Here is a 14,305-nt window from a genome sequence, read left to right on the forward strand (position 1 = left end):
CTGCTGGCCTAGGACCAAAGGAAGCCTTGGCCCAGCCGCCTCCCCCAGCATGGGGGCCTCCCCCAGCATGGGGCCAGGCCAGGCCGAAAGGGGAAGGTGAGGCACAGGGCGCTGGGCACCAGTGGCAGTGAGCTGGGTCCTTTGAGAGATTCCCGCCCCCCAGTGAGGATCCGCCCCCAGGGGCAGCCAGGACCCCCCTCTCAGGGCCCTCAGCAGGCCTTGTTTAGAAAGTTGTGTGAAGTTCCCCAGCTGTCCCAAGTCTGTGATCCCAGGGGCCCCTCCAGGCGGCTCCCAGGGGAGCCCTGGAGTCCCTCCGAGCCACCTCTGTGACAGGTCTTTGTCTCCTGGTGCCCCAGCCTGGGCCTGTGGAGTCTTCCCCCTGCCTTCCCTTCCCCTCCCCTCCACCACCCCTGCAGTGTTCCTTTCTAATCCCAGTCTGGGCAGGAATGTGCTGCCCGGCCTGTGGCCAAGGAGCTATTTTAGGGTCTCCTTTTTGTTGGGGAGGGCCTGGCTCAAGCACCGGCCTGTGGCCCAAACTTTGGCCAGCAGGTCACCCCTGGCCTTGGTTCCTGAACATGACCCCCTCCCAATCCCCAGCCCAGACCGGGTCCCAGCCCCCACCGCTCCCTTCCCACCTCCTGCCAAAGAAAAAGTGAGTGTAAAGTCAGGGGCCCTGGGTAAACGGAACTGCCCCAAAGTGGATGGGTGCTGAGTCACAGAGAAGCGGCCCTGGCCTCCGTCCCCTGCCCAGGCGCAGCCCCTTCCCCCAGTGGCCGGCCGTGGGTGGGTGGGTAGTCCCTAGGTCACCGCGCGGGCAGCCGAAAGCCTCTGCTCTCACACCTATGGCTCCCAGCACTGCATCTTCCTTTTTTGGGGGGCGAGGGGAACTGCTGGTGTGAGAGTTGAGATTCTCTGGGCTCTCTGGTACTAAAGAGTTCTGGGGAGCCCTGGAAGGAGGGAGTAGTTGGGGGGGGACTGGCTTGTGAGGAGTTAAAGCTGAGAGGCAGGAGGGGGGCCGGACCAAGGGGTGGGGAGAAGAGGAGGAGGCCTCAGCCACTGAGAGAAGTGGCCAGAGAGGCCCCAGGAACAGCTAGGGACAGGCAGACATGTGGCCTGGGTTCCGGGACGTGGACGCGGGCTGCCAGGCCCTGTGACCGGAGGACCCCGAGCCCCGGCCGGGGAAGGGGCCATGGTGCAGCCTGGCCGACATGTCAGCCGAAGTGCGGCTGAAGCGGCTCCAACAGCTGGTGCTGGACCCCGGCTTCCTGGGGCTGGAGCCCCTGCTCGACCTTCTCCTGGGCGTCCACCAGGAGCTGGGCGCCTCAGAGCTGGCCCAGGACAAGTACGTGGTGGACTTCCTGCGGTGGGGTAAGTGTCCTTCCGCATGGGCTGCCTGGGCAGGGGGCAGGGGCAGGACCCGGAAACTGGGGGGGCAGGATGGATGCCCACAGGTTTCCCTATGGGGGGGGGACCTGGGTGCTGGGGCAAAGTGGGAGCCTGTCATCAGTAATGGGACAAGAAGGTCAACAGGAGAGGCCAAGGGGACCATGACTCAGCCATGGCTGCCTAGGCTGGGCACAGCCTGCCCTTAATCTTCAGACTCTCCCCTCGCATGGGCTCTAAGCCCCCTACCCTAGCTTCCCAGGGTGTGCGGAAGCGGGAGGGGCAGCACGGGCAGCTGCCAGGGGCGTGGCTGGCAGGCAGGTGTGGGCGCCAGCCTCTCCAGAGCCTGACAGGTGTCCAGGGAGGGCCGGTGAGTCACTGAGGCCCTGGGAGGGGGGAAGCAGCCCGGCACACAGGCGCCACCCAGCACCCTCTGTGCCCTCCGCCGCTTGGGGTCTGGGTGTGTCCACCCTGCAGGGTCCTTGCCACTTCCCCTCCCCCAACATCAGCCGCTCCCTCCCAGTTCTCCAGCCCCAGCTGTCCTACAAAGCCCCTTGGCCCAGAGGTCTTTCCAGGCCTTTGGCACTGGCTGCCTCAAAGCCAGCCTCATGCCCGGCCTGCCCGCGCCCAGCCCCTGCCCACTCTAGTTTGTGACTCTGGCACCCTGGCGCTCTCTGCTTGTCCCTCAAGAGCCTCTTGGCTCTTGGCCTGTATGTCCCTGTCTGTCTTCATTGGGCACTGTGTCTGGTCCCCAACTTTCCCCGTTCCCTCTTGTCTCTTTTCTGATCCAGACCCCATCCTCTCCCATTTTAAAGATGGGAAAGTAGAGGCCACAGGCCAGGCTCACTGGGCCTCAGTGACTCTCCCAGGCCTCCCTCCCCCCCTTTTTGCAGATGGGCCTGGGCTGGCAGGGTAAACTGAGACCTGGGGTGGGAGCGTGGGTCTGCCTGTCCTGCCAGGAGCAGTCCTTTTGTGGCCTGGGCTGCATCCTGGGGCCCCTCCCCTGCTAGGCCTTGGGGCGGGGGAGGGGGCCCGGGCTCCTGCTGCCTTAAAAGGGCTGGGTGTCTTGGCTCTCTCCTCCCTCCCCCATCCTTGGCCCTGGGTAGTTCTTCGTTGGCCTCCCAGTCTCCCTGAACCCCTCTCCCCTCCAGAGCCCACTAGAACCCTCTTTTCCCGTTCATACCCATCCCTCCTCCATGCTGTCTCCCAGGTCCAGGCTTCTTCCACTCCGGGAGGCAAAGCCTCTCTCCCCTGCTCCCCCAGTGTCCAGCATCACCCCAGCTAGCAGTAGGACCTCAGACCTGAACTGTGATTGCCAGCTGCAAAACACCCTCCTGCCTCCCTCAGGAGACTGAGGCCACACCCTCTACAAACGCTCCGGGCGTGCATCCTTGGCTGGCCCCTGGGCTGGCCCTCTTCCCCGTCCCCCAGCCTGTGACACCATAGGACCACAGTGTGGTTCTGGGCCACAGCACAAAACACTGAGAGCTCTGCGGCTCTCGCTGGGGGCTGGGGCTCAGGGCCGTCTCCCTCTGTTCTTCAGCACCGCCCGCTCCGCAGGCATTTGTTATCCTTGCCATCCTGCGTCCTCCTAGCCCAGAGTGACCCTCAAAAGGGTTGCTCCGCCAGAGGGCGGGGTGCGATTCCCAGAACTTCACGTGCTGTGTATGTGGGAGAGCCCTTGGGGGCAGAGTCCCGGAGCCCAGGAAGTGTGTGGAGAAGGGGGGAGACAGGGGTGGGCTGTCCGCTGCCGGGTTCTCACTCGCCCTCCTCCCCGGCCACCCTCAGCGGAGCCCATTGCGGCGAGGCTTAAGGAGGTCCGGCTGCAGAGGGATGACTTTGAGATTCTGAAGGTGATCGGGCGCGGGGCGTTCAGCGAGGTGAGTCCCGGGGCGCCTGCAGCCCGGACTTGACTTGGGGTGGGCGGGGCGTGGGAGCCTGGCCGAGCCGTAGAAATTGATGAATGAGCGGGAACCTGGGATTGGGTGGGAACGGGGGCGGGGCTGAGGCCGGGGGCGGGGCCGGGCCCCAATGCGCGGCTGTTGTGGTTTCCCCTACGCCTCCGCTGTTGCCACCCTGCTTTGGCCTTTCAGGTAGCGGTGGTGAAGATGAGGCAGACGGGTCAGGTGTATGCCATGAAGATCATGAATAAATGGGACATGCTGAAGAGGGGCGAGGTGAGGGCCGGGGCCGGGCCGGCCTGGGGGGGCTGGGACGTGCGCCCCCTCCCGGCTCAGCCCCTCGGCTCTCCGGGTTGCCGGCGCAGGTGTCATGCTTCCGGGAAGAGCGGGATGTGTTGGTGAACGGGGACCGGCGCTGGATCACACAGCTGCACTTCGCCTTCCAGGACGAGAACTACCTGGTGAGGGTCACCGCGACCTGGAAGGGCCGGTCTCCCAGGCCCCAGCTGACCCCCACCGCTCTTTTCCTGCTCTTGCCTGGCCGAGGTAGCTCTCGGGGAGGCCTCTGCCGCAGGAGAACCTGGGATCTCTCCTCTGGGGTCTTTTATTTCCCGAATGTCGGGGATGGGGTGAGAGGGGAGTGACATCTTGGGAAAAGCGATCGTGGCGCCTGGGCAGGGCTGCTGACCCCAGGACCCCCCTCCCAGTACCTGGTCATGGAGTACTACGTGGGTGGGGACCTGCTAACGCTGCTGAGCAAGTTTGGGGAGCGGATCCCAGCCGAGATGGCGCGCTTCTACCTTGCGGAGATCGTCATGGCCATAGACTCGGTGCACCGGCTGGGCTATGTGCACAGGTGGGCGGCACCGACAGGCACAGGCGGCTGCGTGCGCTGCTGGGCGTGGCTGAGCGAAAGGGGCGTGGCCAGAGGGGCGGGACCTACCTGGGAGGTTGGTTAGAGGGATCCTATTGGCTGGGGCTCGTGCCTGGGCGAGATCTAGAGTAGCGGGACCCCTGGTCGGGGCGGGCTGAGCGGCTCTGCCCTTCGGGACCGGCCTCCTCTCCTCCCTCCTCTCTCCCCCCAGGGACATAAAACCCGACAACATCTTACTGGACCGCTGTGGCCACATTCGACTGGCTGACTTCGGCTCCTGTCTCAAGCTGCGGGCGGATGGAACGGTGAGCAGTGAGGGGGTGGGCGCCCAGGAGGCAGCCCTGCCCCCCCTTGAGGAGTCGGTGGAACCCGGGGAGGGGCTGAGCGTCCGGGTCCTGCGCATGCAGGTGAGGTCGCTGGTCGCCGTGGGCACTCCAGACTACCTGTCCCCCGAGATCCTGCAAGCCGTGGGAGGCGCGCCGGGGACTGGCAGCTATGGGCCTGAATGTGACTGGTGGGCACTGGGTGTGTTTGCCTATGAAATGTTCTATGGGCAGACGCCCTTCTATGCCGATTCTACGGCAGAGACCTATGGCAAGATCGTCCACTACAAGGTGAGCGCCTGTGTCCAAGCGTCCTCGGTGCTCCTGCACGGGATGGCCAGGCCCTCACCACCTCCTCCCTCCGTGCAGGAGCACCTGTCTCTGCCGCTGGCTGACACAGGCGTCCCCGAGGAGGCCCGAGACCTCATCCAGGGGCTGCTGTGCCCCGCTGAGGTCCGGCTAGGCCGGGGTGGAGCGGATGACTTCCGCAAGCATCCTTTCTTCCTTGGCCTGGATTGGGAGGGGCTTGGCGACAGCGTGCCGCCCTTCACACCGGACTTTGAGGGTGCCACAGACACGTGCAACTTCGATGTGGTGGAGGATGGGCTCACTGCCATGGTGAGCGGGGGAGGGGTACGTACCTACAGCCCCACCCACTCTGGGGGAGCCACTTTTCTCTTCTTGGATCATTCTTATTCTAGTGAGCCTGTTGAGGCCCCACTGGAGACCTGGACCTAGCATCCGGGTCCCCTGTTAAGGAGGCCTCACTGTGACAAAGGCTGGTGGGGCAGAGTATAGCACTGAAGGCTTTCCTGGGGAGGGGGCTGGCTAAGTTGAGAGAGCCCCTTCTCTCTCCCTTATGCTGTCCTGGGGCTCACCTGTCCCTGCCCTGCCCTGCCACACCTACAGAAGAGAGAAATTACAGCCTAGCAGAGGCCATTTTAGATAAACCTTGTGTTGGGCTAGGCTTGGGAGGGACATGAGACATGATGGGAAAGAGTGAGGGCCCGGCCCAGACCAACACTGGTCACACCTGTGCCTCTCTTATGAAGGAGACGCTGTCAGACATGCAGGAAGGCATGCCACTGGGTGTCCACCTGCCTTTTGTGGGCTACTCCTACTCGTGCATGGCCCTCAGGTAAGTGCACCCATAGGGCTGGAGGGAACAGAGGCTCTGGGAGGGCCACCAGGGTGCAGTTAGTTTGCATGATCAGTCTTAGGACCCAGAAGGCTTAGGATCCCATCAGTAGACTCGGTGTAAAACACGAGAGCCTTGTCTGAGCCTTCCAGTCACTGTCTATTTATAGTGTCATGGCATTCTGAATCTTAGAAGATTTGAATTTTGTAATGAATTTGTGTGTGTGTGTGTATGTTGGTCCTGGAGCTTGAACTTGGGGACTTGGGTGCTGTCCTTGAGCTTTTTCTTTTTGCTCAAGGGTAGCACTCTGTCACTTTGAGCCACAACTCCACTTTCAGCTTTTTGAAGGGTCAGTGGAGATGAGAGTCTCACAGACTTTCCTGTCCAGGCTGGATTTGAATGGAGATCCTCACATCTTAGCCTCCTGATTAGCTAGGATTATGGTGTGAGCCACCTGTGCCCAGGCTGTAAGGAATTTTAACAGAACATAAACCTCATCCAGTCACTTGTGTAACAGTAAAGCCTTTTAAGATCATCTGCCTTACAAATATGACCATGCTTCTCCAAGTAAATTAGAAAACAGGCATCAAGGTTGGAGATGTGGTTCAAGGGTAGAACATCTGTCTAGATGCCCAGGGCACTTAGTTCAAGCCCCACTACCATCAAGAAAAAGAATGGGTTGAAGCAAAATAAGGACTCCTGGGCACCTCCAGCAGCGGCCCTGGCTCCTGGCTCACACAGGGCAGGCGCAGCTCCTGTCTTCCTGAGCTACTGCTGGTGCCAGCAGCCAGGTACCTCCTCCCTTCAGGCCAGGTCATCTCAGAACCGGTCCTGAGACAAAGTCTCCCAGGAGGGACTGATGGGTTGGCAGACCCCCAGTGAAGGCAGGTGGGAAGTGTGAGGGTGACTTGGTATCTAGAGGCTGCTCTCAAGAGTGATCCACATCTCGGGGCGGGGGGGGGGTGGTCCTTAGAGCTGGGTGAGATCACCCTTGCTGGGTCTCCTGCCTATTCTGAGGCCCTAAAGAAAGAGGTTGTTGAGGAAATGGACATACCCAAGAACCAGGTATCTGAAGGATCCGAAAAGGCAACCTCCCCCGCCACCCCTGGGCCTGGGGTAATGGGAGGGACAAGGCCTCCTTTCTCTATATAGAGCTGGACTTGGCAATTGTTTTCCTTAACTTGGTGAAGCATGGGGACTTGCTTGGGGCACTGCTCCTGTGTCCAGGCTAGGGAGACCCCATTGGCAGCCACTCCTTCCCCTCTCCCAAGAGATAATGAGATCCCAGACTCCATACCCATGGAACTGGAGGAGGCCCAGCAGTTGCCTGAGCCACAGGTGCGAATGCCTAGCGAGGAGCCCACCCTGCCCCCTGCAGTGTCCCCACCCCAGGAAATGGTGAGTAGCAGATGGGAGCCGAGTGGTCAGGTTTCCCTGGGGATGCTAGTGGGCAGCACCAAGGCCCCCACCCCGGGCCCTGGCACAGGGCAGAGGGTCCCTGTGAGAAATCAGAAGAGGCCACTGTAGCACTGGTTTCTTAAAATCCACAGAACATTTCCTCCAAGGCCGGCCAGGGGGAGGAGGGGAGGCTGCAGACAGCAAGAAACAAACCATGCACCTTCTGCAGGAGCACGCCTGGTCCTGAGCACTTAGCCAGAGCTGGAGGAGTCTCGAGGGGGAAGGGCAGTGGTTGGGCTGAGTTTTAGGAATAGATCACGGGTTCCCATGAGCCCCACGGCCGGAACCCAGAGGGTGCACAACTCCAGTGCTACAGCCTGAGCTCTGTCTCCCCCACCCCCAGGCTGAAGCGGCCCTGTCTGTGGCTGCCCCTGCGGCTGTGGCCGAGTCCGAGAGCGAGGTGACACTGACACTGCGAGAGCTCCAGGAGGCCCTGGAGAAGGAGGTGCTCACGCGGCAGAGCCTGAGCCGCGAGCTGGAGGCCATCCGAACGGCCAACCAGAACTTCGCCAGGTTGGGTCAGGGCACGGGCCCGGCGCCTGCTGGCAGCCCCCAGCGGGTCGCCCGCGGGCCTCACCCTCCCGATCTTTTCCCCAGTCAATTGCAGGAGGCTGAGGCTCGGAACCGGGAGCTGGAGGCGCGCGTGCGGCAATTGCAGGAGCGGATGGAGCTGCTACAGGCCCAGGGAGCCACAGGCGAGTCCCGCCTTCCCCGAGGGCTTGGGGCGGAGGAGGGGGCGCAGGCTGAGTGTGGGCCCCCGGGGGAGGGGGCCCAGGCTGGGGCACACCGCGCCACCGCCCTGCCCGCCCTCCACGCGCCATACGCCTCTCTCTTCTCCTTCCAGCTGTCACGGGGGTCCCCAGTCCCCGGGCCACGGATCCACCTTCCCATGTAAGACCCCTGCCTTCCCTTGCCTGCTCCTCCCTTCCCTCTCCCCATCCTTCTTCTTTAAGATTCCAGAAGGCAGACGTCTTTCACGGTGCACCACCATGTTTGCCAGTTCTGCCCTGGTGCAGACCTCGCACTAAATCCCTCTGAGCGATCCCCCGAGATTCCCTCCCCGCCCTCCACCCCTTCTCTGCCTCTTGTCCACCGCTGCGGGCGGCCGGGCTGGGCTCCGATCGGGTCACCTGTCCCTTCTCTCTCCAGCTAGATGGCCCCCCGGCCGTGGCTCTGGGCCAGTGCCCGCTGGTGGGGCCGGGCCCCCTGCACCGCCGCCACCTGCTGTTCCCTGCCCGGGTACGTCCCACGCCCCCCCCCCCATGCGCGCAGCCCACCCCGCGCCACCGCCGCTTAGCTGTGCTTCAATTCTGGCTCCGCCCACCACAGGGAGGGAGGAGGCTGGGGCAGCCAATCAGAACGGGGCTCTAGGTCGCAGCCAATGACGAGCTCCGGCAGGATCGCGAGCAGACCAAACGGAGCTGCTCGCGGTGGGAGGCGGGGCAGGTCCAGAGCAGAGCCATCTAAGGGGCCCGGGCCTGGCGAGTGCTGATCCCGCCCTTCTCCCCTCCCCCCCTCCGCAGGTCCCTAGGCCTGGCCTACCGGAGGCGCGTGGCCTGCTCCTGCTCGCCGCTGCTGTGGCTTGTGCCGCCGCCCTGGGCCGCACTGGGTTGGTGGCCCGCACCAGCCTTCTCGCCCCCATCTGGCTTCCCCCGGGAGCCTCCTTCGCCCCCTGAACCCTAGAGCCCCAGACAAGCGCCCCCCCCCCCATTTGGGCCAATGCACAGCCCTGAAGCGTCCACACAGCAGCCCGTCTGGGTCTTGGCCCAGCTCCGATCCTGTGATCCGTGCCCGCCCCCTGGCGGCCGGGGAGGGAGGAGCCGTGGCCGTGGGAGGAGAACCGGGCTCCTGGGGCGGGGCTATGGCCAGGAATGCCTCAGCCGCTGCGGGGGGCGGGGGCGTCGCCCACTTCTTCGCTGATCCCTGACGTGGATGCGGCCCTACGAAGGCAGCAGGCCAGGGTTCGGCCATCCGATTTTCACCCTCCCCGCACCCACCCGCCAGCGGCTGGCAAAACTGGCGTTACGAATCCTTGTTCCCTGGGGCAAACGTTCGGCACGACCTCTGCCAGCCCTGCCGGGAGCCTTTGCTTTGACTAGCCCAGCTTTTTCGAGGATTCCGGCGTTCCTCCCCCTCCCCTTCCTTCTCACGTGCGCTGCTCTGGGAGCCGCAGTTGGCTCCGCCCGCCTCGGTGGCTGGGGTATCTGTTGACCTTGTCCTCCGACTGGCTGACAGGCTCCAGGACCCCAGCACCAAATCCACGTTTTGGAGGCACTGAGACTCGACATTCCTCGGTATTTATTATCTGTCCCCCACCTAGAACCCCACCCCCTGCCCGGCGAATAAAAGACCCCTCTTCCCTGCCCGAAGCTCGGGATTCTTTTGAGTTCGCTCTGAAAACGTGGGGGGGGGGGAGGAAGCTGCCCAGTGGGCCAATCAGGAGGCGAGTGAGTGCAGCCAATGGCTTGGCGAGAAGCTAGCTGGGCGGAAAGCGGTCGAATCAGACTGGGGAGGAGGGACGGTGAGGGGTGGGGCTTTGGAATCCAGCCAATAGGGGAGGGGGAGCGAGTCAGCAGGAGGCACCGCCCCCACCCAGCTGTAGCCCAGCTGTGCGGGCCCAGCCTGGAAAAAGGGGGCTGGGCCAGCAGCCCGCGCGGCCGTCCCCCTGCCTGCCACTGCGCCTGTGCGGGCCACGCGCATCCGCTCCCGGGACAGAGACCCAAGAAAAGTTGCTGCAAACTTTCTGGCTCATTTCCCCGCTCCTCCTCCCTGCTAGGCCCGCCCCCCTGCGGAGCCGGGAATTCCGAGGGGCGGAGCGCGCGCCGAGATGCGGAGTGGGGGGGCCTGCCGTGGACCCCGGAGGCGGAGGCCTGCAAGAGCTGTTTCGGGGCAGAGGCGGCTTCGCGCCCTCGGCCCTCCTGGGCGGCCCGTTACCTCCTCCGTTGTCCCGATGGGGAAACTGAGGCTCTGAGCCCGAAGCACACGCGGGAAGGGGGGGGTGGCTGGAGGGGGAAGCAGAAAGCGCGGCCAGAGCGGAGGGAAAACAAAGGGAGAATCCCGGACAGACGGGGCGGGGGACGGACACTCAACAGGGACCGAGACCCTAGTGGAGAGTTGGGTCTAGCACGGGGTGGGGGGCAGCGAAACGATCTGGAAGGGCGTGGGGGGGGCGGAGGAGGGGGACAGGCGGGGGAGGGGTCTGGGGAAAGCCCGAGGGAGGCGGAGAAGGAGGGAGGAACTTCCCAAAGTTGCAAAACATGGCTACCTTGCCTGCCGAGCCGAGTGCGGGGCCGGCGGCTGCAGCCGAGGAGGAGGAGGACGAGGACGAGGACGAGGCGCGCCAGCTCCTGCAGACTTTGCAAGCGGCCGAGGGTGAGGCGGCGGCGGCGGCAGCAGCCGGGGCCGGGGCGGGCGAAGCGACGGCGGGAACGGAGAACTCGGGGTCCCCAGGTATCCCCGGATCGTCCCCGCAGGAGGCCGCCGCCGCCGCCGCCGAGCCGTCCACGGGCCTCCGCTTCTCGCCCGAGCAGGTGGCGTGCGTGTGCGAGGCGCTGCTCCAGGCGGGCCACGCCGGCCGCCTGAGCCGCTTCCTGGGCGCTCTGCCCCCGGCCGAGCGCCTACGTGGCAGCGATCCGGTGGTGCGCGCGCGGGCCCTGGTGGCTTTCCAGCGGGGCGAGTACGCCGAGCTCTACCGGCTGCTCGAGAGCCGCCCGTTCCCCGCCGCGCACCACGCCTTCCTGCAGGACCTCTACCTGCGCGCGCGCTACCACGAGGCCGAGCGCGCCCGCGGCCGGGCGCTGGGCGCCGTGGACAAGTACCGGCTGCGGAAGAAGTTCCCGCTGCCCAAGACCATCTGGGACGGCGAGGAGACGGTGTACTGCTTCAAGGAGCGCTCGCGCGCCGCGCTCAAGGCCTGCTACCGCGGCAACCGCTACCCCACGCCCGACGAGAAGCGCCGCCTGGCCGCGCTCACCGGCCTCTCGCTCACGCAGGTCAGCAACTGGTTCAAGAACCGGCGGCAGCGCGATCGCACCGGGGCGGCCGGCGGCGCGCCCTGCAAAAGGTGAGCGGGGAGAGAGTCGTCCCCCCCCGGGGGGCCCCCTCCCACCCCGCCGCGCCCTCCCCCCCAGAACCCCATCCATGGGGGGGGGCTGAGGGGCGTCGGTCCTTCCCTCCGTGGGTAGAGGCTGGGTGGTTGTTTTTTTTAGGGGTGAAGGGGAGCCCCCATGTTCCCTGTCAGGTACTCTCTCCCACGCCCCCCCCCTCCTGCGCCCCTGCGGGTGCGGGTACCAACAGCGTGGTCGGTCGCCTGCCTTTGTTGTGAAACGTGAACCTTCCCCGGCTCCGGTTTCCCTGTAACCCAAGCCCTTCCCCTCCCACCCCGAGGCCCGGCCTCTCGCTCCCCTGCCCTGACGTCGCCCCCTTGGGGAGGAAAAGGACGCGGGGACCGAGCTGGCCAGCAACCTCTTGGCTCTCCGGGGGTCCCCAGGGGACCCGGGGGACTTGGGGCAGAGCCTGGGTGGCGCGGCCAGAGGCCAAAGCAACCTCAGGAGAGAAAGCAAGGCAGAGCCTCTCCTTCGCTGCCCTTTGCCCCGGTGTCCACCATCCGCCGGGCTTGCAAAGGCCCTGGGGTCCCCGGCCTGACATGGAAGCTTGGGGTAGTGGTCTGCCTCTGTTCCCTCCTCCCGCACCCCACTCCCCTCCTCCAGGACCACCAGTCACGAGCCTTTCTCCCCACAGCGAGTCTGATGGGAACCCCACCACCGAGGACGAATCCAGCCGCAGTCCTGAGAACCTGGACAGGGGAGGGGCCCCCGCAGCCGCCGAGGCCCCCACCCAGAACTCCATCTTCCTGACTGGGGCCAGCCCCCCCACTGCCGGTGCCCCCTCCTCCATCTTGGTGAACGGGGGCTTCCTGGCGGCCGCGGCGGGCAGCTCCCCGGCCGTGCTCCTCAACGGCAGCCCGGTCATCATCAACAGCCTGGCCCTGGGTGAAGCCTCAGGCCTGGGCCCCCTGCTGCTCACTGGGGGAGGGGCTCCCCCTCCCCCGCAGCCCAGTGCCCAGGGTGCCAGCCAGCCCAAGGCCGCCCTGGTCTTGGACCCTCAGACTGGAGAGGTTCGGCTGGAGGAACCCCAACCTGAAGCCCCCGAGACCAAAGGGGCTCAGGTGGCTGCTTCGGGACCAGCCGGAGAGGAGGCCCCCGGGTCCCTGCCCCAAGTGGTGCCCGGACCCCTCCCGGCTGCCACTTTCCCTCTGCCCCCAGGGCCGGTGCCCACCGTGGCTGCCCCCCAGGTAGTGCCGCTCTCCCCATCCCCCGGCTACCCTGCGAGCCTGGGCCCCACCTCTCAGCTGCTGAACCTGCCCCAGGTGGTGCCCACCTCCCAGGTGGTGACCCTGCCCCAGGCCGTGGGTCCGCTGCAGCTGCTGGCAGCCGGGCCGGGCAGCCCCGTGAAGGTGGCAGCCACAGCCGGCCCTGCCAACGTGCACCTCCTCAACTCCGGGGTGGGCGTCCCCGCCCTGCAGCTTCCCACTGCCACCGCCCCAGGTACCTCCTGCTGCCCTTGGTGGGGGGGAATTGGGGGAGGGAGTGGCTCACCCCCTCCTTCTCCCTGGGACCCCAAGGCTCTAGCCAGACTCCCCTGCACCTCCAGGGGATTTTTTTTTTTTTGGCTGGAGGATCTGTAGTGGGCCTTGAAAACTCAGCGCCTGAGCCACAGCTCCACTTCCATTGGAGATAAGAGTCGCCTGGTGGCTGGGAAGGTGGCTCAGTGGGAGAGCGCTTGCCTTGCATGCATGAGGCCCTGGGTTCGATTCCTCAGCACCTCATAAACAGAAAAAGCCAGAAGTGGCACTATTGCTCAAGTGGTAGAGCGCTCGCCTTGAGCTGAAGAGCTGAGGGACAGTGCCCAGGCCCAGAGTTCAAGCCCCATGACTGACAAAAACAAAAAGTCTCCTGGCTTTGCACGCCCAGGTTGGCTTTCAGCTGCAGTCCTCAGATCTCAGCTTCCTGAGTGGCTGGGACTACAGGCATGAGCCACTGGCACTGGGCTTCCAGGGACTTTATTGTTCTGGCTCTAACCAGCTCCTCTCCTCTTCCCCCCTCCCCCCCAGGCAACTTCCTGCTGGCCAACCCTGTGTCCGGCAGCCCCATCGTCACCGGGGTGGCCGTGCAGCAGGGCAAGATCATCCTCACTGCCACCTTCCCCACCAGCATGCTGGTCTCCCAGGTCCTGCCCCTGAAGCCAGAGTCTGCCATCTCCGTCCCCGAGGGAGCCCTCCCGGTGGCCCCCAGCCCGGCCCTTCCAGAGCCCCATGCACTGGGCACGCTATCCCTGCAGGCCCCGCCGCCGCCGGGCACGGCCACCCCCGCCACCGCCACCACCACTGCCGGCCTGCCCTTCTCCCCAGACTCGGCCAGCCTCCTGCCTGGCTTCCCTGCACCCCCGCCGGAAGGGCTGATGGTGTCGCCCGCTGCCGTGCCCACCGTGCCTACCGTGCCTGTGTGGCCGGCGGGGCTGGAGCTGAGCACGGGCGCCGAGGGGCTGCTGGACGCGGACAAGGGGCTGGGCATGGGTGCCCACCCTGTGCTCCGGATGGCCGAGCCCGGTGCGCTGCTCCTGGGGGCCGCGGCAGGGGCTGAGGTGGAGGAGGGGATGGAGGCCGAGGCCAAGGTGCTGACCCAGCTGCAGTCCGTGCCTGTGGAGGAGCCGCTGGAGCTGTGACCTGCTGGCCACCATGGCTGCTCCTGACAATGGTGCTCAAGACACGGGGACCCCCCCAGAGACGCCCCGTCTCCAAGCATGGAGGTGCAGGGTGGGGGGAACCCATTATGCTGGCCCCAGCTATATGGGGGAACCTCCTGAGTTGAGGCTCTGCCCCACCCCCCTCTACCTGGAACCAGCTGGGAATGAAAGACCCTGCCCGAGGCTGCCTCTCCAGGCCTCGGAGCCCGGGCCTCCCGGACTCCATTAATAATTCCACCGATTGCCGGCATTCTCAGAACTGCGTGGAACCTGCACACGGAAGACAGCTCCCGGCGGGAGAAGAGCTGGTCTGTGAGGTGGAAGGGGGGTTCACCCCACCCCTGCACCTGAACTCACATCCACATCCTCACCTCCAGCCCCAGACCAAAGATTTACTCTCATCCCGGGGCACCCCTGACCGTGTCTAGTTTGTATCCTAAAATCTTTATTTTTCTAGGTCCGTGTTATGCTTCCATCTCAATTA

General features: G+C 65.0%; 2 protein-coding genes across 6 annotated transcripts; both read left to right on the forward strand.

Moving 5' to 3' along the window:
* The first annotated feature begins 1,023 nt into the window (after positions 1-1,023).
* Positions 1,024-9,446, forward strand: LOC138812901 (myotonin-protein kinase). 5 transcript variants are annotated; one of them, XM_070001151.1, is made up of 15 exons: positions 1,024-1,368; positions 3,172-3,263; positions 3,477-3,560; positions 3,650-3,745; positions 3,992-4,140; positions 4,370-4,463; positions 4,566-4,772; positions 4,851-5,114; positions 5,534-5,619; positions 6,891-7,017; positions 7,421-7,590; positions 7,675-7,772; positions 7,922-7,968; positions 8,227-8,316; positions 8,601-9,446. In XM_070001151.1, exons 1-15 carry the CDS (start codon positions 1,209-1,211, stop codon positions 8,751-8,753), a joined length of 1,917 nt encoding a protein of 638 aa, XP_069857252.1. In that variant the 5' UTR covers positions 1,024-1,208; the 3' UTR covers positions 8,754-9,446. The 5 variants fall into 5 exon arrangements, with proteins under 5 accessions (XP_069857252.1, XP_069857251.1, XP_069857254.1 ...); XM_070001150.1 differs by having other exon boundaries at positions 8,231-8,316; XM_070001153.1 differs by having other exon boundaries at positions 4,851-5,099.
* An 841-nt stretch (positions 9,447-10,287) lies between these two features.
* LOC138812902 (homeobox protein SIX5-like) lies at positions 10,288-14,277 on the forward strand. The gene is made up of 3 exons (XM_070001155.1): positions 10,288-11,140; positions 11,818-12,623; positions 13,190-14,277. The coding sequence occupies exons 1-3, from the start codon at positions 10,335-10,337 to the stop codon at positions 13,798-13,800; spliced, it is 2,223 nt and encodes a 740-aa protein (XP_069857256.1). The 5' UTR covers positions 10,288-10,334; the 3' UTR covers positions 13,801-14,277.
* Positions 14,278-14,305: the final 28 nt, after the last annotated feature.

This window comes from Dipodomys merriami, unplaced genomic scaffold (assembly GCF_024711535.1).
Source record: "Dipodomys merriami isolate MVZ:Mamm:240054 unplaced genomic scaffold, mDipMer1.0.p SCAF_57, whole genome shotgun sequence".
Classification (NCBI taxonomy): Eukaryota; Metazoa; Chordata; class Mammalia; order Rodentia; family Heteromyidae; genus Dipodomys; species Dipodomys merriami.